The sequence below is a fragment of the Littorina saxatilis genome, linkage group LG15 (assembly GCF_037325665.1).
Source record: "Littorina saxatilis isolate snail1 linkage group LG15, US_GU_Lsax_2.0, whole genome shotgun sequence".
Taxonomy (NCBI): Eukaryota; Metazoa; Mollusca; class Gastropoda; order Littorinimorpha; family Littorinidae; genus Littorina; species Littorina saxatilis.
Window position 1 is genome coordinate 35,741,073 of NC_090259.1, and position 22,901 is coordinate 35,763,973.

Here is a 22,901-nt window from a genome sequence, read left to right on the forward strand (position 1 = left end):
GGAGGTTTAAAAAAGTCTAAAAATTGTAACACTTTTTAGACTCCTTGACAGATTCTTGGCCATATGTGAGTTGGCGTAAGAATATGTTATTTAATATCATATTTCGGTAAAATGTGCAAATAACTTACAAGAAAGAATAGGGTGTGAAAAGGAAGATGAAGGATGGTGTGTTTGTGTGTGTGTATGTTTTGGTGTGTATGTATGTTTTGGTGTGTGTGTGTGTGTGTGTGTGTGTGTGTGTGTGTGTGTGTGTGTGAGAAGTAATGACTGACCCAGGGCAGCTAGGTCAGAGTCGCTCTCAGTTATGCGTGTGGGAGTGGCGGGGGCACTTTCCAACAGACGGAAGGAACAGCGCTGGTCGTCGATTCGTCTACTCTGGAAGCGTGACAGGAGGTCAAAGAATCCATCCTCATCAAGGTCTTCTACAATGCCGTTCACTTTCTGCAACACACAGCACACAGTCAATGTGGGACTCCATTATCTGAGCTACACAACTACAACTAAAACTACCAACTCCATCTTTATCATACTACCATGCTCACACTGGCCTCCAATCAGACTTGAAATCACAGTCACTGAAAACCAGGAGGTGTTCCAATTAAAACAAAATACAAGGATCATCACTTTCTTGCATAACCCACTGAAAGTTCCTTGGGTTAAGTACTTGAGAAAGGACACTCAACTATAATGACAAACTGATTCTTCAAACAACCTGCTGAATTTTGGGGTACATCTTTTGGCTTAACTACTTTGTGCTCATCTGGCATTTCTGTCAACATTTGTTCCTGTTATGGATATCATCTCTGAACGGAACTAAGTAGGTAGTAAATGCAACCAAGACAGGTTCATATCATTTATCCATGCATATTATTCTGACCAGTTAAAAAAACAGTTGATTAAACAAAACGTACACTCTGCAAACAGTTCCCTTCCCTTTATGCAAATGTCTCATTCAACAACTGGGTAAGTTATCTCCTGTTTGAAGAACCCGACAGATACCCAGGTAGTAATGGACCTATGACTCATTCTACCTTTTTTTTTCTTCGCCATTGCTGTTGTTTTTCAGTATTTTTCAGTATTTTCCACAACACTGATCATTCATTTTTGTCTTCCTTTTGTCTAAAAGTGTTCGCTCTGCACATAACACAGCGATGTGGAAAGTAAAGCAAATAAAGCTACATACCTAACTCGGAGAAATTGTGCCTGTATGTTTCTAAAGAAGCTCAAAGCTCTAGCTTCGAAAACATCCGAGATAACCTCAACGTTAAGTTTTTATGGAACGAATGTGACCCCGCTGTGACCCCAAAATTTGACGAGGGTCAACCAAACTGGGGTCACTTCGTGCGATCATCAAACCCTAAAAGTGTGCAAAGTTTAAGAGGAGTAGCTTGGAAAACATCTGAGATAACCTCAACGTTAAGTTTTTTGTCCACGGACGCACGGCCAGCCGGCTGTCCATCCGGCCGGCTATACAGACGGACACATATGAATCCTAATACTCACCAATTACTCAGGTGAGTCAAATATTAAGCAAATGACATCATGAAGCAGGGGAAGTAACTTGAATTTATTAGTATGCTCTTAAGGCAAATAAATTATTTCAAACAAGCATGGTACTGAGCTGAAAAAAGTTTTTCCTGAAAATATTCTGCAGGGAATGTTTTCTTTGAGGATTTTATTTTTATGTTTTCGCTGATTTTTGTGAAATTGCAGAGATTCTTTACCTTGAATTTCCCCTGATTGACATACAATCATTACCCGTCTGACCGGTTTCACTGACAAGGTGTAGATATAGCAGAGGTATGCTTCCTGCTTTTAGAATGATATGACTGTACCAGATTGCCTAACAACAGGAATCTGTACCAGATTGGCATTGGTTACCTAAATGGAAACTGTACCAGATTGCAGAACCTAACAGGATTCCTGCTCTTGATAACTGGCCTGAAAATGCATGCTGGTAAGTTCAGCTACTCTTTAAAAGCAAGGGGTATGTCAGTGATAAAGGGCAGCATTACAAAGAGCATAATATACCATGTTCATCTACATATGGTACTTTCTGGACTATAAGGCGCGTTACTTTTTTCCTCAACTTGAACCCCCCCCCCCCTTACTGAAATTTAGTATACCACAAATGTGCTACATGTACCGCATAATTAGTACACTGTTGGTACGTATGTGGTACTTGCTAAAAATGTGCCAAATTGGAACCACTGACTTTGAAAAAAAAATTGACAAATGCAGTATACCACAAATGTGCTACGCCTGGTACATTTCTAGCATGTGCTACAAATGTGCCACAAAGGTTCCAATTTGGCACATGTGTGGCACATGAGCTAGAAATGAACTACAAAACTGCAAACCTGCTACTGGATTAGCACATGCCACAAATGTGCTACCATGTGCCTGCGCCCTATTGACTAAGGCTTAAGAAACTGGAGTACACAGTGGTCAGTGTCTTTAAACTGGGGCAGGAAGAGTTTCCTCTCAGGTAAAACTAGGTCACTGACCCGGTTAAGAAGGTCAGTGTCTGTAAACTGGGGTGGGCAGCTGGTCTCAACTGGCAAGTAGGGGGAATGACCCGAGGTCTCAAGGCCAACCAGCTTTTACAATGCATCTGCCTTTGATCTCACCTCACATCGAGAGCAAAAATATTTCCACTCTGTATTTTTTCCTTTCATGTGTGGCCAATACACCTAAGCACCTAATGTGTGGATTTTCTCTATTTTACCTTAAAAGTGGGGGTTGCACCCTATATAAAGAAGCGCCTTATAGTCCCAAAAATTAATACACTGTAGCAGATTTAGAAGGGATACTGCCTCAACTGGCTTCTATGGGACTCACCCTTTTCCTCCAAGCTTTCCCTTTACCTGTCAACAATTTTGGTCGCTTCAACAATCCGCTGACAGAAAATCGCTGTTGAAACAGTGAGATCCACAAAGGGAATGCAGTTAGTTCTGATGTGCCACAGATCAAATGCAAATTTCAAAAACAGAAGAAAACAACAACAACCAAAAAACAATATTGAAACAGGAGAAGAAAAAAGGGATAGAAGAAAAAAGGGATAACAGAAAAAGAAAACGACCCCCCCCCCCCCCCCCACAAAAACAAAAAGCAATGAAGAAGCAGAGAGTAGAATAAGAAAGAAAAGAAAGCAAGACACTTATCAAGAGCTCTCACTCTCTGTCAATCCCTCTGACCAGTCTGGCAGATTCCTTTCACAGTTGAGAAGACTAGCACTGCGAATGAACAGGGTCAAATCAACTGCACCAATCAAGTAGAAACAACAAGCCAAGGTCACCTGCACTGAAGTTGGAAACAAATAATGTTGCATTTATTTTTTCATGCTGCACAGTGCCCTCTTATAACATAAAGCTGTTTCGCTATCTGACTTTACAATCATACATTGCAGTTGCGCTGATGACTAATTTGCCACAAAAAGTAGCAGACAGACTGATCAGTTGGATTTAGAGAGAAAGCGGCAGACTGAAGCCTACCTTTGGTTCTCTGTCAACTGTGGCGTGTGCTGTGTGGTCCATGTCTGTTGCTATACTGGCCGACTTCTGCACCTTCTGCTTGGGTCGTGCACCTCCCATATCCCGTCCCTTCTCCTGTCATCAAGATCAAAACTTATCCCTGTCAACATCATACTCACCTCAATCTATTGTTTGCATTATATCTAGAGCTGTTACATTTACCAAATGTTTCACCAACAGACAATGCTCAGATGTGAACTACCTCTCAACCCCCTACCACAACCCACACACCCTCTCCACATACACACACATTTGTCCATTTCTGTTTCTCTTCAACCACCAAGAAATAATATGGAGTGATGACTATTTCTGTAAATGTTGATATGTTATTCATATACGTTAACAAAGGAAACGTCAGGATTAAACAAAAGATGACAGCTAGAACAGACCTTTTTGTCAGGTGTCAGTTTCATGATCTCCATATTTTCCATACTGAAGCGACGGGCTCTCTCTGGTCGTTCTGACAACAAAGAAGAAGAGACAAATGATGAACTATCACGCACATTTAACACAGACTTAACCTTTAGCACTCCAGATTCCAGCCAGCATTACTTCCCCTGCAGCGACATTATTTTGCTTACCTAGCATAAGAATAACACCCACTAACTTTCAACACTTACAACTTCTTTGAAAATGCACTCATAAGCATGAAACTTTGTGGTTGTGATGGGGTTATATTCAAAATTAAGATATTTTTGTTTGCATGGCGCATCACTTGTTATTTTCTTAGCAATAAATAAATAAACAACAAGAAGAGCAAATGTTTATACGACTCACCTTCGCCATTCGTAAAGTAAATCAGAAGAATGTTGCCGTTTCATATTTTGTCTTATCTTACATAGGTGAGAGAGACTACCAGTACCAATGCGATAAAGGACCTTCAGTGCACATTGATCCGATTATCTGATTGCTCAAATGGTGAAATAAAACATGTCTTAAAAGGAGTAATCCAAGAGCTATGACCCCCCCCCCCCCCCTTCATAAAATTATGTTCAAGACAACTCCTTATGTGACCTGAATCAATCTATTTAGTAATTCAACCCGAATAATATTTCACATATTTCAACTTGCACAACCACCATCTTCCTAAAATTCCACCACCATCATTGTTATACTCAACATCCACCAAATTTTTAAAACAAGAGATTTTTTTTTTTACAAGAATTAGACCTGGCCTTCTTGTGCGTGTTCCGCTCTGCAAAACTGGGGCTGGCATCCCCATAGCAGCTCCAAACTTTTGAAGAGATGCATGGCTGGCTCCAATCTCATCGTCTAGCTGTCAGAGCGGAACACGCACAAGAAGGCCAGGTCTACGGCCCTGGGATGGCCTAACAAGAACATTGTGGCAAGTGCCAAGCTCATTAGCTAATCATAAATGAGCATCCTCCAAACAGGCTGCATATTGCTGCTGAATTTTTACCACAATGACCTTGAAACAGTGGCAAATATTTGGTTAATATTTTGTGCATTGCCCAGCTATAGTCAAGGGTCAACCCGACGGGGTTGGGTTAGAGATGATGTTTTTCAGAAAGCTTATTCAGTTTACAGCCGATGTTCGGAAAACGAAAAATGGCTCCGTTGTACCGCTTTTGAGTGAGGAGCGTTTTTGTAACCTAACCCATATTCTGCAAAAAACGCAGTTTTGATGCAGGGGGTATGTTACAAATAAACGTCGTATACTTCGTTTCGGTAAACAAACATTTGTAAATTATACATTAAACAAAAGCTAAGGCTTTGTTCTATCAGGCAATATACAAACAACATTCTTCCTATTTATACTTTTAGACATTAAGGGCAGACACCACAGTGAAAAAAGTGATTTTTTTGTTCTCTGGTCATATTGTTTTTCTTTCTGATTTTGGATGTTGAACCTCTTCTGGTCACACTGGTGCATATATCTTACAGCAGAACTATTAATAAACGGTCTAAACGGCAAAATACACAATGTATGTGAATGCAATTCTGGATATTAATAACACAAACAAGCAAATTTTGTTGAATGCAGTTTCTTTTTGTTCTACAGTATTCTCAAAAACTTGATTTTGAAGTCTATGTTGTCTTGTTACATGTTTCTAAACATTTTTGAGCAAAAACTCAATTTTTAACACGTTTTGTCCGTTTTCTCAAAATATCATTTTTGACACTTTAAAAGCCTAAGGTTTTTTTTCTAATAAAGTTACTTTGTTGAAACTTTGCATACATCTTGAGAGTGTTATTTTGCAGAAAGTGATTGAGGGATTTGGTGGTATACAAATTTCTTGAGAAATTATACCATTTTTGGGGGCGTTTTTTCATGAAATTGAACATCCCTCATTTTCATCACTGATATTTTTTAAATGACTTTAGATATCAAAAAAACCCTCAATCAGTTTCTCGGTATTGTGCTAAAGTATAAATAACAAGCATCAAAAAAAATTTTCATGCAGATATAAAAAAGCCTTAGGGTTTTAAAAAGGGACAGTTTGGTGGCCATCTTGGATTGCTACCACGGCAACCAATGGTCAATTTTTTTTTTTTTTTCATTTTCTCAGGAGATGGACTGAGTACTTAAATTCTAAAACAAGTGTTGACCTAAGAGTTGTCAAACAAAAAAAATCACTTTTAACACCAGTGCCTCCCCTTAACCTGCGAGTACAACATCGTGTTGAGAAAATCAAAATATGTCATTCTTCCAAACGATAAGTAAAGATAATTCAGTCCCAGGTTAATATTGAAATCATAAATACACACACAAGTCGATTTTTCTTACAGATGAACTGACTTGGCATCATATTGGTTAGTTCCATTTGGCAGACACCAGCCATATGAAAAAAAATTGAGTCAATGTGCATCAGCTGCAAAAAAGAGAAAAAGATCGACTGGGGAAAAAAGCTGACATAAACACAGCCCTGGAAGAAGATAGTTTTGTCCTGCCAAATGTCATTTGATGCATCATATGAAAGATGAAACTGTTGTAAATAAATATGTGTTTGATAAACGGATACATGGGTGCAACTGCTGGAAAATGAAAAAACTGACAAGTTTCAAGTCACTGAGTTTGTTTCAATTGAATACTTTCAAAAGGGATAACTGCTCAGGTTAAAAAGAAGAAGGTTTAGACAAAAACAGAAACCTCCAGAGTTATATCCCTTGCCATGCACATGCAATCTTCTGATGCTGCTTTTTCATTTTAGGAGTTAAATTCGCAAATGATTGTTGAATCATAGCTTGAATTAAAAGAGAAATAAGTTTCAAGCAAGCTTGTTTTAGTTGCCAACTTTCTAAAGGACTCAATGTATCTGAAGCAAAATACCACTGGTTCATAGATCAGGAATGCAAATTTTCTCTACCACTGAAGGTCTCTGAATCCCTGAAAGTGGGGTATATAAGTAGGTAGTCAAAAGCCTCTTTCCCGAGTTGTCCCAAAGCCGGTGTTATCCCGTTTTGCTAAAGATTCACAAATGATTTCTGGTGTAATTACGTACCGCATGTAATAAAAAACTGAATGAAACAAAAGTTTGAAGTCTTATCTTGGTTTCTGTGGTGGTGGTTGTTTGTATTTGTTGAGCTAGAACAGATAACAACTCTCAAACCGAAGGCCCCGTGACCACCGGATGCCATTACGTCACGCTCTGTGGCATGTCAGGCCTGACAGTATGCTCACACAATCTCAGAGTGCTTCGCGTTGTTTCATCGGTTGACCTAGAAATGATAACCAATTAAAAGCTTTGTTTCTCAGCTTCATTTACATGTAACAGTAAGCGGGATCGGACGTTGGCGAGAAAACGTGCAAAGCAAATGAAATATATGATATAATTTTTTGGAAGTTTTGCGATTTACAATCGATTTCAAAAGGATATTATCAGAAAGAAGAAGTATTCGACTAATTAATGCGGTATTTTTCTTGCCTAAACGTTATTTGTACGCCGAGCACTTTACGGGAGAAAAACGTAAACAAAGCCGTCTGTGCAACCCAGTCACCCTGAGCCGTGATGGCCGAAGCTTGTTCACGGCCCTGTCGAGCGACTGAAGACATCGCTGATTCTCGGCCTCGTCCATGCGAATCATGGAATCTCAAAGCTCTTGTTGGTGAGTACAGTTCTTAAGAATCCTGATTCATATTGTTTTTATCAGTTATAAATAAAATCTGTGCGGATACATGCTAGTAATGCCGATCGCATGTGCAGAGATCGGTCGTCCATTGATGGTGTTCATGTGTGTAAAATGGTAGCTGTGGTTCTCAACAGATTTAATTAAATGTACGTTTCAAATGAAGGATTGTTGAATGGGCAACTTTGACTGGGCTTTTAAATTCATGGTTTCTGAAGGTTTTGTGGTTGTAGCACCCAAATATAAGTGGAAAATCATGAAAAAACGCGGTCATGTGACCCGTGGCAAAATTAGCGGTTTTGTGTCGTCTGCTCGATGTCGTTTCAAGGTGTGCTTTGCATGCTGCAACGTTCTCCGGTATTTCGGGTTACAGTTGAGAATTGCCTTTGGCTTCCTTATAAAGAAACGATACCATTACATCAGTTATAACTAACAAGAGGCGAAGCCTTCAAGGCTCCCGTAAGAAATCGACACACAGTAACACAAACTCAATCACTCCGTCACACATACACACACACACACAGTAAGCATAGACACAGTGCAAGAGTGGGAGACGCTAGATCTAGATCTAACCGAGTAAGTCCACTGACGCTACTTCCGAGAAAAACGACTTTTACTGTTTGATAAAATGTCTCAAAAGTGATGATTATCTAGATCAAACCACCGAGATGATAAGATAGATAGCATTGATTTACGTAACCCGATTTTCATAATAATCTGATGGATGGTTTTGGTTTTGTTGGGCATTTTGTGGACTTACTTGGTTTTACCACTTTCCCCCCAATATCAGATCTAACAAAAAATGCGCAGATCTAAGCAAGCGGACTTACTTGGTTTTACCAGAATATTTGGAAGAAGAAGTGTTGTCAAGAGAAATGACAAAACAGTGAAAATAACACTACGAATTTGCACAAGATGGAAAGAGAGAGAGAGAGAGAGAGAGAGAGAGAGAGAGAGAGAGAGAGAGAGAGAGAGAGAGAGAGAGAGAGAGGGGGGGGGAGACTAGACAGGGAGTGAGAGCGAGTGAGAGAGAGGAATGAGAGAGAGGAGACACAGCAGGGGCGGGGGGGGGGGGGGGGGGAGGGAGCGGGATGGAGGGAGAGAGAGAGAAAGAAATAAAGGGAGGGAGGGAGATAGAGAGATGGAAAGAGGGGTAAAGAGAGGGAGAAAGAGAGGGAGGGTAAGGGGGGAGAGCTATGGAGAGAGAGATAAATGGGGAGGAAGAGGGAGGGATGGAAAGAAATAGTGGGATGGAGGGAGAGAGAGAGGAGGGAGGGAGTGAGAGAAGGGGAGGGAGGGAGATAGGGAGGGAGGAAGAAGAGGGGGGAAGAGGAAGTGTGGGAGGGATGGAGGTAGGGAGGGAGGGAGGGAAAGAAAGAGATAGTGGGATAGAGGGAGAGAGAGAGGAGGGAGGGAGTAAGAGAGGGGGAGGGAGATAAGGGGGGAGGAAGAGAGTAGGAGGGAGAGAGAGGGGGAGGGAGGGAGAGAAAGAGAGTGGGATGGAGGGACAGAGGGGAGGGAGAGAGAGGGAAGGATGGAGGTAGAGAAAAGTCGATTGTTGGCGGTAGGGAGAGAGGGATGAGGGAAGAGAGCCACTCAAGATTGAGAGTGTTGCTGCAGATCCGGATGACCTCCGACTTGTAGCTGTGGTGTGTGCTGTTGCCCTGGTCTTCGTCCGAATCACCGGTCCATACTTGGAGCTTCTCCAAAGTGAAGTCAAGTACACAGAGTTCCACAAGTATATATCCAGCTCATTATCCACAGGATGGACAAGCAAGTTGCAGAATATCCAGCCTATTCTTCAGCTTTTTTCTGTTTTCTTTTCATATTAACAAACTGACATTTTTCTGTGACACTTCAAGGGTTAATTTTGTACGAATGAATTCAAAAATATCTGCGTATAGGGCCAGAGTAATTTGCAACTCTAGCTGAACTTTATATTCAAGAACAAAGAAATGTAAGGAAAGAATTCTGTGATTCAGTGTTTGGTTATAGCACGAGCAATATATTTTGTATTAATTGCTGAATTTTTGTAAGTATTTTATTGATGCATTATTCCAGCATTCTCCTGGACCCTCACTTTCTGGGCATCTTTGATGGGGAATTCGAACTGCAAGGAGACAAAGCAGCCCTGAAGGACAGTATCTACAACTTTGCCAGTCAGCACATCGAAGCAGTCCAGTGTACTCTACGGCAGCTGATGCCAGACATGTGCAGTGTATTGCGCAGGCAGTTGAATGACTTTCTGGAAGACGGTGGGTATGGTGGACAACCAGTTCCCTTCCCAGATGTCCTCAACCACTGCCCACTGACAAATCTGCTCGGTGAAAACATTTTCGGTGACCTGGGCTATGACATTAACAATCGGCGCAATGCATCTGTCCACCAGAGGTCGTCAACAAATATGCTGAGCCACAACAGGACAACACTGTGGTTGAAGAAGAAACTGGAGACCCAGTCAAGCCATCTTCTTGCCTTCGCTCCAAGGAAAGGGAAGTCTTTGCGACACCACAACCGCCAACAAGAGAAAGCGGTGTTGCTGCGACTGAGGCAGAGGCTCCTGGAAAACAAGGCAAAAAAGGCGGCAAAGGAGGCCAGACAGGCAGCAACCAAAACCGAGCTAATAAGAAAGATGACGGCTGTTGGTGGCCTCTGTGTCATTGCAGAAGATGTTGATGCTCTGGTGATACGACTGAGAAGAGAAAAGAAATCAACCCTCTTGAACGCATTGAAGGACCAAATTCGATACCAGAAAACAGTATTGAATCAGAAGGGCTGCCTTCGACTCACTGGTAGCATTGAGGACCTGACAGCCAGGCTCAAGGCTCATCTGGGCGGCACTAATCTTCCAGCTCCAGATGAAGATTAGATGGGTAGCCTTGAAAAATGAAAATTTTCAAACCTGTTTTATTTCTTTGTCTGTGTATATGTGTTTACAGATCTGTCGATGCTGATCATTTTGATGTAAAGTTCATGTTGGTAGGACAGTTAGAAGCTGAAATATATCCTTTTAAAGATTTAGACGTGTTTGAACGGTAAAATTGAACGATTTGCCCAAGTTTGGGTTCTTCAATTCAATTATTTCTTACCCGTAAATTTTGGGGAAAAAATTGAGCTAAAAGTCTTAGATATGGAGAGGTAATCTGTTCAAAATTAGCTTCATATTTCTTGTTTTGGGTTCACAGTGAGGCTCCAAAGTTGACGATTTTTTATTCTTGAAAAAAGCGAGTTTAAAAGGCCTACAATTGCACTTTTCAAATGTACATAACTACTAAACTAATTCACCTACAGAATACAAATTTACATCACTGTGCTCAGAATAAAAAGATCTACAAGACCATGGAAGTTATAACCTTTAATTCTGGAGTTTGAAAAATCACTTTTGAGTACCTAATATAAGGAAGGCTAAATACACAGCACTTAAAGCTTTTAGCGTAACATCAACTCATGTCCCTAAAACTAAAGGAAAATTTCCTGTGAGGACGTTAAGGACCCCCTTTTATCAGCACTTAAACACGTCACGGCCAATCAGGCCTCTCCCATAATGCAACAGAAAAAGGGGCGGGGCTTAGCAAAAATAGCACAACGCGTGGCACGCGATGTAAACACGAACAGGCCAAAGTGCACTGGGGACGCAACGGCATCAGATGAAATCAGCTTCAATGTTTTTGTCAATAAAAAAGCGCAAGATAGTGTCCACAAGCTCTTTGTCACTTTGTTTGGATTTCCTTCTCCCAAAAATGTTTTAACCTTTTGAACTTGGGCGTAAATAAGATCAATTTCCTCTCTCTCACCGCTAAACTGAATTTTACCATCTGGCTTTCTGTCTGTGCGAGCAGCATTTCTTCTTTTAACAGCTTCTTCAGAGTTTTTCACATATTTTCGTTACTGAACATTTGTGATATCTTGCATATTGATTGCGTATCTTGTTTATATTTACAATACAATTGAACTTTCACACAGAGAACCTTTGTGTCAAAGAAATCAGTCACACAGAGAAAAACAGAATAACAATGTCAAGGCTGTAGATGTCAGGCTAGTCAAACGGACAAAAGGAAACTTAGTCTTGGTTGCTGTAACTCAGTCACCGCTATAATGGTACTTTCGCTGATATTGCAGAAAAACAACACAGAATCAGCCAAAACCGCGAACAATAAACAAGTTTAGTACGTCACAACGTCAATGAACAGAATTCTCGAGTCAATTTTTGCATCAGACTCTGACTAAGTGAGTGGGGCAAGCGTCAAACACCACTAAAATGAGGAGGGAAATCTTGGCGCATTTTTTTGGCGGAATACTTGAACAAACCAATCATTTTCAAACTGACCAAGGACAAAAACAGGCTTGTGAACCCAATGGTGAGGGGGGAGGGTACCTCGAAATGTGTGGGTGATGATTCACATCACCAGTCCATTGCTGCAGTCTTAGTAAAGTAGCTCCACCGACCACTGTCCCCTCCCCCCTCCCGTTCGTTCCCCCTTTCAAGTCCCCTACCACCTTGGAATAAACTGCAGAAGACCATTTGCATATCCTGGATTCTTCCATTTGTGTTGCCAGGGGCGACCCAAGATCCGAGTCTCGTTGTTTCCCATGTCCACTTAGAACAAACCGAGTTTAGATTACCCCTTCCTGTTTTGAAAGTAAACTTGCCCATCCTGTGAGGCACTGTCGGGGACAGTAATTATAGTTAGCGGGACCATGTAGACGAAGTCAACGGTGATAATCTGCGTAGTGTATACGCATACTTTGGGACAAGGTCTGTTATGCCACCCAGCGAGAGCCTCCAACACAATCAGTGTTGTCGACAGATGAAGCTCGAAGGCGGGAAGACCTGAGTGTTTCACATTCCAACATCCGACGGTGATAGTAACTTAGTAAGGGCTAGGCTGCGGTCTGTAAGCTGTATTGCACTGACATCTCTTTCTGTCTGTGGAAATAAATGGCGAAATTTGATTTAACACTTCTCAACATTAACAGTGACCAGGAGAACGCAATAAGGAGACTATTTACTGAGAATCAGTTTGTTTGTTTATTTGTTGCTTAACGTCCAGCCGACTACGCAGAGCCATATCAGGACGAGGAAGGGGGGGGATGAAGGGGGCCACTTGTCAAGCGATTCCTGTTTACAAATGCACTAACCCATTACTCTGAGAATCAGTGGCCATTTGAAACTCAAAGGTGTGTAATAAAAGATTCGACTTGTGTACCAAGAGGTGCTGGGCCATCATCGTGTGACCAAAGAGTGGTGTGACCTCGATACAGAGGCTGTCTCTCGTGTGTGTAGTACCGTTAGGGTGCAGACGTGGTTATCTGATCCTGGAGGCGATGGTGAAAGCGGAGACACGGGTCCTTGTACAGGGCTCTCCTCTGGGGTAGGCCAGTGCAGTGTGCCTTTTGTTTTTGCAGCCCTTGTGTGACAAATCATCGCCAGAGGTGGCTAGGTACAGGCCAATTGCCACACCGCAGGAATTCCGGCGTTAGAAAAGTACTCTACAAGAAGTATTGGTCCATGCTAGACCGACGCGGTGCTTGGAATTGTGCATTGTACTTAGCGAAAAAGACGTCTTCCTTACATCAAGACAATCCAACACGGGTAAACATTAACCGAGAAATGATGCCCGAATGTGTGCTCAAATTAGTGAGAGAGCTTTATCCCAACCCCACAGGAATACCCTATCAAGGCCACAAATGGTGGTAAAGGTTAGTTGCATTTCTTTCTTCATATCCGATGTAACAAATACACCCATGCACCTGAGACAGCATGCTCTGGAACCAAATTGCCGCATGCCATGTGTTTTGCTATTTTTGGAACGCATGGTGTAAATCTGTGACGTCGGAGAGTGTTGACTCCGCTCTTTTCTTTGAACAAGATCCCCATTGAAATGTTTGTTTACAAATATCTTCTTTATTATGGAGAATTAACCTTATCTAAGCGCATAGGGCGGTAAATGTGTGAAAACCAGCTGTGTGAACAAAGAATCTGACACCGTAACTCATGCTTAACCGAGATATTAAAGAAAATGTAGGAGCAGTATTTGTCGGTTGCCTGCAAGAGGTTTGAAATGATTTGCCAACGCAGAAGGTCAGGCTCCTTATATACTCCTGCCGGGCCTTTAAGATGCCACATTCACCAGTATGACATGACATCCTTCTCTCTCTCCCCTCTTGGCACCTTTACACAACCGTCCCTATCAGGCATGGTCCAAAGGTGGCTGACCTCTCAAGCAACCCCCCACCCAAACACAATAGCCTTGCTCCAGAATTTTCAAAAAAACGGATTTTCCGTCTGCAGCCTCCTGAGAAAAACGGAAATTCCGTCCTAGTTGCACCCATGCGGATATTGTCGATTTCTAATTGTTCACTTCCGGTTTTGCCTCATAATGTCGAATTCTTTGTCTAAAATAAGTATTTTGTATTTCATAAAAATAGTATTTAATATATAATATAGTGACCTTTTTTTTAAACAAAAGTAATCTTTTATGAAGCTTTATGCATCTGTTTATTAAAGGTAACCGTTTTAAACTTTTGACATGCCGTTTCGTTATGTACAAATTGTCGTTTTACACCCTACCCGTTTGGAAAACATGACCAAAAACGACTTATATATTATTAGAAAGAGACTCATTCACTGCTGTGACGACCATTGTATGTAAAATTCTATGCTCACAATGTAATTAGAGTAAATGATAAGCTATTGTAGCATTAGTTATATTTGGCATACCTGTTGTTCATTGCGCCAGCTTCAAATCTCAGAAAACGGTCATACATGTCTCAATGTCTGCATTTACTATGACAAAACAAGCTAAACTCCCCACAGCATGCACCCAACGGGTATGTAAGCAAATTACATTACACTAAAGTAAGCTAGGATCTTTCTTAGTTTTTAATTTGCCTTTTGGAAATGGTAGAAATGGACTTCTTATAAAGTGAAACCCTCTGCAGTCTTGAGGTACCGGTTGTTAAAAACATTATTTCTTTTAAATTAATCCTAGACGTATCCCGGTTTCTTCAAAAAGTGCAAGTCTTCTGTTCGTAGTAGGCACTGCCATTGTTAAGTTAATTACATTGTACGTTGGAGTGTATGCATTTGAAATTGCCGAAAACGCTGGATAAAAGTTATTTTCGATTAAATCGCAACCTACCCTTAACTGTAAATTACGTCCTATGATTAGGGGGTATAGTTAAAGATTAAGGCATATGAGCTCTCCTTTGCCACTTATCTCATCAAAAAATATATATATGAGTAGGTAAGCCATACGAGATAAAAAAAACAGGAACTCTCAGAACGGTGTCACATTTGCATTTTATTCAACTTCCGGTTATCTACTAGCTGAAGCGCAATTTTCAGCTGTTCACACGTTATCTCAGGAAAAGCGTTTTCGCACAAAAGTGCATATGATCATGAAAAAAAGTACAATTTGTTTTTGAATCTTATGTAATGCATCGTCAATTCATATAGGTTTGAACTGACCGAAAATGTTATTGTCAGGGTTTCATGTACAGTGGAACCCCTCACAACGACCCCCCTCTCTAAGGACTACCCCGCCACAACGACCCTTTTTTTTTTTAACCGATGTGTTTCCTTATATAGTTGTCACCAGTGTAGCGACCACCCCGCTCTAACGTCTAAGGACCGACCTAACAGCTTGTGTAACGACTTTGTCAGACAAAGCCAAGACTCAGTCAGCGTAACGCATCACTGACAAACCGGTTATAACCAGTCTTGCGTAAGCAAAGGCACTAATTAACCGCTGCGAGGTGTGATGGTTGGGTGGGCTGAGTAAACATCACAAACCAATCATCGAGAAAACAAACTCACGTGACCAACACACACCGTTCAATTCAGTCAGAATAGACGGTCTTTGGACAGAAGAGCAGTGGAGATCGACATGGCGTCTACAAAGAAAAGAAAATATTTAACTCTCGAAAATCGAGTGAATGTTGTGAACAGACACAAAAAGGGAGAAACTGCCATCGCGATTGCAAAAAGTCTTGATGTTGGAAAATCGCAAATTCAAAGAATTATCCAACTCCAAGAAAACATTCTGAAAAAGGTGGGGAAGTGGTGACAAGGCAGTGAACGCACTCACCATGCACTGACATCATACGAAAGCAGCCACACAAACACAGCAGAGGCAGGTGTGCAGATGCTTTGTGAGAATAAGCGTTGAAAACCAGTTTGAATAAAAAAAACAGCAGATAGAGCCGCATGTCATAATCATTATTCTTGTCTGGCTTTATTGACTGCATGCCGATCTTGTGGCAGTGACTTTTCACTCTTCAGTCGGACTGTACACAAACCGCTCTCACTCTCCCTCACTGACAACCCTAAGCCCTGACAACTGATCCTTGGAAATTGTTTGGAAGAGTACACCTCTCTATTTCTCTCCAATGCTCTTCCTGCTGACTTCAGTGACACCGGACACCCCACTGAGTTTAGCCAGCTACCCCCCCCCCCCCCCCCCCCCCCCCTCTCTCTCTCTCTCCCCCCAGCCATGTACTGTTTGGTGCTGTGGCCAGAGAGGTGTCACCGGCTAATTGAGGCCAGCTGCACTGTTCACTCAGAGCAAAACTAGTTGACTGTGTCTAACTTTTGAGAAAATCTGAGGTGACTTTCTTTGTGGCCCCGCCCCCTCCCTCTGTAAGGACCCCCCTCCATAAGGACCGATTTTTGTCTACATTTTCAAGGTCGCTAGAGAGGGGTTCCACTGTATCTGAAATGTACTTTTGTTGCATAGTGTTCGTAGAACGTATATTAAGATTAAACCTAAATGACATCATTGTACGGTCAAAAGTAAATGTTTTAATGATCACACAAAGTTTGAGAATGTTTTAACAGCAATAAGCTACCGTATATATATGATTGCAAGCAGTGATTGAGTTCTACTTTCGGTTTCTTGAGTCTTCTTATCCTATTTCGCTTTTTTTCTAAGACTGGCGCTTAGTAAAGGCGTGTTTTCAAAGAAATGCAAAGTAATGTAATCACTGTATCATACTGACGTTTTGTCTGTTTATTCGGCATCAAAAGATATTCATTTCATATGGCAGAAAATCCTAGTGTACGCGATACGCACGTTACTGTGACCCTACCCTGCATAAACACACGTCAACACAGACCGGGGGTTGTTAGCTATAAGTGCTTGTATACACCAATGGTTTTCACAAAGTGCGATTTTTATTATTAATAAAGAAATAAACATATTTTTACATCATTGCAACATCCAATTTGGCTTTGAGGAAATGTTATTTCCGTCCTTCGCTTTTCTAAGCAGTCACAAAAGACATACGATTCAGCAGAATTAGGTCGTGCCAATGGATGTCTGTAGACTTAGTAATTTTACAATGATGTTTTGTTGAACATTTTGTAACAAGAGCGGACATCACATGCAACAGGTTAATCACACTTTTTACATGAAGAAACGGAGACGGATATCTGAAACGATATATGTACATGCGTAAGATGTGGTTGTGTGAGAGTGAGTGTGAGCGTGTGTGTGTGTGTGTGGGTTCCTCTCTCTTTCTCTAGACAAACCAGACTTACTTTTGAATGTTTCAGATCTAACACAGTTTGGATTCAGCTTAAAGGCTTGAAAACTGACAGGCGCACCTTATAAGATTGGGGCAGGCTTTTACATAAAATAAGAACATCCCTCCACTCTGTCACATACCAAAGAAACAAACAGTCTAAATGCTACCTGTGCACAGAAGTAATTGTTTTGATGAATGAAGTGTTTAAATGCAACAAGTAACATTTGAAATGTAGTCACAAAAACAATTAAACTCACCGCGAAAAGCAGCCAGGGTGCTGTGTTTTGGCATGAGACAAATTGAAGGAATGGTCTTGCCCCGAGTAAAAGCCTGGTCAGATCTAAGATGATAAGCCAAACTGTTTTGATGTGATTATTAGTGTGCCTATAAGACGGTAAATTGTACTGAAAACACTATTTCAGGGCTGTTTTTTGTTCGGAGATGAGTGATATATAGCTAAGAGAAGTAGACTTTTGGCGTCTTTGGTGTTGGTTTCTTCTCTGTTGTTCTAAGAATGTGTGTCTGATGACACGCCCCTTTAGCTCCGACCCTTTCTAATTATGTACACTCGTGTAAATGTGCCACAGAAAAAAACATGAAAACTGTCATCACACACAGTATTATTTGCTATCCACTAATTTTCAAAGAACTGCTTCTGCACACACTGACTGCATGACGATTATTAAATAACTTGATTCACACCTTTGTGTGTATAGTATACATTTTAAACCTTCACGTCAACTCACTTACGAAGAAACAAACCTGGGGAAAAGTCAAAATAAACTGGCTGTGGTGTGATAATAGCGTTGAAACATGTCATCACTTGAATCATTTTCAGCAAAGTTGTTGTCATTTTATCTCACTTAATTAACAATTATGGTACCTCTGATCATTTGCATTCGGCAGGTGTGCTTCCAATAAGCACATTGCTAAACGAAAAAAAGGAGTAAAAGAATGAGGGAAAATTTGTATTCGTCCCAAAGAAGTTTCCCCTAATAACTCACAAACCAAACATGAGCTTTTTTGGGATAAAATGTCGACAACCATTACTGAAATACTGATTTCCCGAGATCAGCTTTTAGCACACCTTCCAAAGCACCAGTGCAGTCAAGATTAAGAAGGTGTGTATGTTTGTGACGTCACACGTAAACGTGCAAATTATAGGGGAAGGGCTCCTAATATGGACCACCTTTCGTTCTGACAAACTGACGGTGCTAGAGCGCTCAGAACATTTTGCTCAATTCATTCGCTGCATGTATCCTCTCTTAATATGTAGAACAATTTGCGGACGCACAACGCACAAAACCGTAAGGTTTTGTTCTCTTTTTTGTTTTTGTTCACACTTTTAGCTTCGTGCACTCTAAATTTGACGCTTAAAATGTACTAATTTTTCTACAAAGACAAAGCTAGAAACACACAAAAATCGCACTATAGGACAGCTAAGGCTGTATTCGCTACACTGTAGCAGTGTTGGCCCCGAGTTTCTGTCACAAACAAAAAATTATAGTAAAACCTCGAAGTATTTCTGTGTCCCCTAATATGAACCACCTTCAACAAATAAAAAAAAAGATAAAAGACGATTTCAGTCATTCATTAAGACCTATAACTAGCCCTCGAGATTTATAAAAAAATGATAGTCTTATTTACGTGAAAGTTGATAATTTCGATTATTTTCTCTCTGTTTTTGATTTTTTTTTAAAGTTTCCTCTTGTGTTTTAAATAAAGTTCTTCTCAAACCCAAACCTGTAAATCTGAAGCATATTTCAATTAGTCTGACTTGCATACTAAGTTGCAAGTTGTATCATGTTATTTTGAAGTAAACGGGGCTTTTTACAGTGATTTTTCAAAGGTCTCATCACTGGTCCATATTACGCGACCAGGCCCCTAATATTGACCAGTTGTGAATTTTTTCTGTATTTGATTTTTAGTGAATGACTGAAAAAGCTAATTCTCTCTAATTAGTCGTCAAGATTTACGAAAGAGAGAACAACTACCAAACACAAAATGAAACTGCTTTGCAAGAGAAAAATCTAGTTAGCAGCGTGAAACAAAAAAGTGGTCCATATTAGGGTCCCTTCCCCTATTAGGATGCACTATAACATGTTTTACTTACTTCCAATTAAAACTGTATAGTTGTATTTTATGCCTTGCATATTTTCAAATGATTTGAATGAAACACCCAAAGCGGCGACTTTGCAGATAACGATATTTTGAAGAAACAAAAGTACGTCATCACTACATAAACACGAACAACGTGACGTCATTTTAATTGACGTCAAAATATGTATGATTACCTTACCTTTCCAATGATATGCCATTGAAGAATGTTAGACAAGCGGTTCAACTTCTATGTCCCTTTAATGAACCCAACCCTCTAAACAGGAATAGTAAGCACAAAGAAGGAAAATACGCACACAAAAACCACGTTTTTCTCAAAAGTGGTATAACGAATAGCCCCAGGACTCTAGATTTAGAATTATATTGTTAAAATCTGTCAAAAAAGTGTGGTAGCAACCCCAACCCCGTCAGGTTGACCCAAGTGGTCTCTGGCCGACAGACTAAATCATAATACAGCATGACTTCCCTTCTTTGTCTCTGTTAATCTAGGGAGAAAATATCCAGCGATATTTCTCCGTAGGCCTAAAGTTCGGCCATGACCTAGGCAAAATAACTTGCGCAGCCGCAGAAACAAGAAAATGGAAATCTTTTATGAAATGATTGGGAGCCACGCAAATTTGACCTCTTGATTCCGACCATGAACCCGCTGTTGATAATCTGGAAGGTCGTACCAGAAATGCAGATCTATCTCTGGCCGATTCATAGATTCAACCTACAAACTGTGACCTCATCTGTGATCAGATGGCCAAGCAATGCGTGAAATCTTTTATTCTAAAGCCTTATGGCTCGTTTCGACAAGCATTAAACGGATGAAATTAATCACATGCAGTTTATTCTTCAGAAAAATGCACACAAAAAATGGGTTGGGTTCGGTGATTTGTACATAAACGTCTTCCTCGCGATAGATTCGCTGATTTGTCTTATGAAGCCGTCATCAACACGAACACAATGATTGCAAAAGCAAACTCTGTACCTACACGACCGAGACACAAGACTGATTATTTCACAGCTGCAATGTGAATAGAGAACAAAGACGTTTTGGGTAAGCTTACTCACGTCAGGTCTTTACTGACAAGCTAGGAACAGACGGAAAATTCCGAACAAAAGTAAATGACGTCAGTCTCTTTCGCTTTGCGTGTAACTTTGTCATGACGTCTTTTTGTGACGACAGTATACGCGACAATTTGTTCGCTTCCGGTGTCATTTTAGACTGAAAAGCAACTCAAAAGAAGGAGCTAAGCCTGTGTCTTGAAACAGCTGAAACACTCTTTTGGATTGCCGTTTCAATGTTAACCAAAAAGTTAAAGAAAAAAAACAAGGTTCAGTTGCGAACTGACAGCGGATTGAGCATTTATTCCTGTTGATGAAGGTACGATTGAAGCTTTAGTCTCTCCGTCAACCAACAAGACTAGATTTGTAGCAGACGAAAAACAAAGTGTGCGTTTTTCCTGTCTTGTGAAGGCGATTATGTCGTTATAAGTTATCTGTACGTTGTAAAGACATTTCAAAACAAAATTTAGCTTTGATGCGTCACGGGATATAAGCTTATACGTTTTCATCCATGGAATTGGTTTTTTTCGTCTCGGCAGGGTGAATGAATTCATGATGTCTTTTCCGGAACTGGACAAAACTGGCCTTGCCAAGACTGAAACAAAATATAGTTCTACAACTTTTAGGCTTGGGTTGATTGCCCATGGTGAATTTCCAATGATTTGTTTTCACATCCCATGACAAATTCTCTTTACTTTGGTCATGCCATACATATGTTACAGCTCCGTCCATCCATGGTATCGCGTGATATTTTGTCTCGACGGGGTGAAAGAATATAATGGATGGACGGAGCTGTAACTTATACATATTTTCCAATTTTCTTGTCCAAATTCAGTTTTGGCTAGCCCAGAAAAAAACATTTATACTCAGACACTTCCATGACCTCATTCCTGACACTATGACATCATAATAACATGATATGACATGATGTCATCACCAATAGTCAAGCCAAGACTTATTTTCTCCATAGCTCAGTGGATATTTCAGGGGTGAAAATCTTCAGCAAACATTTTCATGCTGTGACTCTCAAATTTAATACAAACAAGCCAAATTTTGGTCATGTCTGCTGATACAGCAGTCCCTGCAATGTACGGCCCCCGGCGTGAGCGGACACCTGACATGTACGGACACATTTGCTCGGCACGGAGTGTTTTCCTTCTATATTTGCCCCCCCTTAAACGGACACCTGCAAAACGTGGACGCGGACACTCATTTTCGGTCCCAACAGCAGGTCATACCTCCAATGTACGGACAGACCATCGTCAAATTTTCACCACAACAAAATCGATAACAGAGCAGTCCGGCTCTTGGTACGAAGATCACAGCCGCAATGGTGTGATGACAGTCACTGATAACTTGAGTGCACATGTACCCATCAGGAGTGAAGAGTACATGCGAAGATGCCAACATGAAACTGCACTGAGCTCTTTATTCTTGTCTGTTGGACGTAAACAACAGAAACCACAGTCGATGAAGGTCCTGAGCGAAAGTGAGTGAAAAACCGGCCACAGTTCTCAGCATCGTGTGTCTGTGTGTAACCTCTTTCATTGACAAGATACTCTTGTTTCCCCTCAGCCTTGACCAGTGAGTCGGTTGCCTAATCTATGAACCCTTCAGTTGTCTTGCTTTGTCAAAAGTTACGACACAGTCAACTGGTTTTGCTCTGAGTGAACAGTGCAGCTGGCCTCAATTAGCTGACACCTCTCTGGCCACAGCCCCCAACAGTACATGGCTGGAGGGAGTGAGAGAGAGGAAGTGGGGGTGGGGGGGTGGGGGGGGTGGAGGGTTAGCTGGCTAAACTCTGTGGGGTGTCCGGTGTCACTGCATGTCAGCAGGAAGAGCATTGTAGAGAAATAGAGAGGTGTACTCTTCCACAAAATTTCCAAGCATCAGTTGTCACGGCTTGGGGTAGGCATTAGTGAGGGAGAGTGGGAGCTGTGTTTATGTACAGTGTATTTCCGACTGAAGAATGAAAAGTCACTGCCATGCCACATGATCGGCATGCAGTCAATAAAGCCAGACAAGAAAAAAATAAATTACATGATTATGACATGCAGCTCTATCTGCTGCTATTTATTCAAACTGGTTTTCAAGCTTATTCTTGCAAAGCATCTGCACACGCTCCTCTGTGATGTGTTTGTGTGGCTGCTTTCGTATGTCAGCGCATGGTGAGTGTGTTCACTGCCTTGAGGATTTATTTTATCTCTTCTTTTCAACACTTTTCAAACAAATCCTTTTTACAAAACGTTTAAAGAACTATTAGGAGTGTATTGTTATTGTTTAGTAGCCACAAGAAGTGATTAGCATAGACTCAATCCTGTTGTTTGTGTGTCTCTGTGCGAGTCAAGTGTATGGCCTGGGGGAGGGGGTGGTGTGGTCACCCCTCCCGTGACCGGACACCTGCAATGTACGGACAGTTTTGCTAGGGCCCAAGGGTGTCCGTTCATGAGAGGGACTGCTGTAATGAACTTCTACAATTGTGAAATTTGGAGGCTTTTGTTCCCAAAATAAGAGAAATAACTGAAAAATATCAACGTAAAGTGTTCACAAACATGACCCCGCTTTGACCCCAAAATGTGATGG

At 41.1% G+C, this 22,901-nt stretch overlaps 1 protein-coding gene across 3 annotated transcripts in view; it reads right to left on the reverse strand.

The window, feature by feature from the left end:
- LOC138949161 (G-protein-signaling modulator 2-like) overlaps positions 1–22,901 on the reverse strand; it is a 165,386-nt gene that overhangs the window by 24,342 nt on the left and 118,143 nt on the right. For 2 of the 3 annotated variants that reach the window (XM_070320928.1, XM_070320929.1), the window contains exons 11-14: positions 3,923–3,993; positions 3,495–3,608; positions 2,842–2,913; positions 273–441 (exon numbers count right to left, since the gene is read on the reverse strand). In XM_070320928.1, the coding sequence (XP_070177029.1) occupies positions 273–441; positions 2,842–2,913; positions 3,495–3,608; positions 3,923–3,993 (426 nt within the window). The remainder of the gene's footprint in view (positions 1–272; positions 442–2,841; positions 2,914–3,494; positions 3,609–3,922; positions 3,994–22,901) is intronic. The other variant, XM_070320930.1, reaches the window with a different exon arrangement.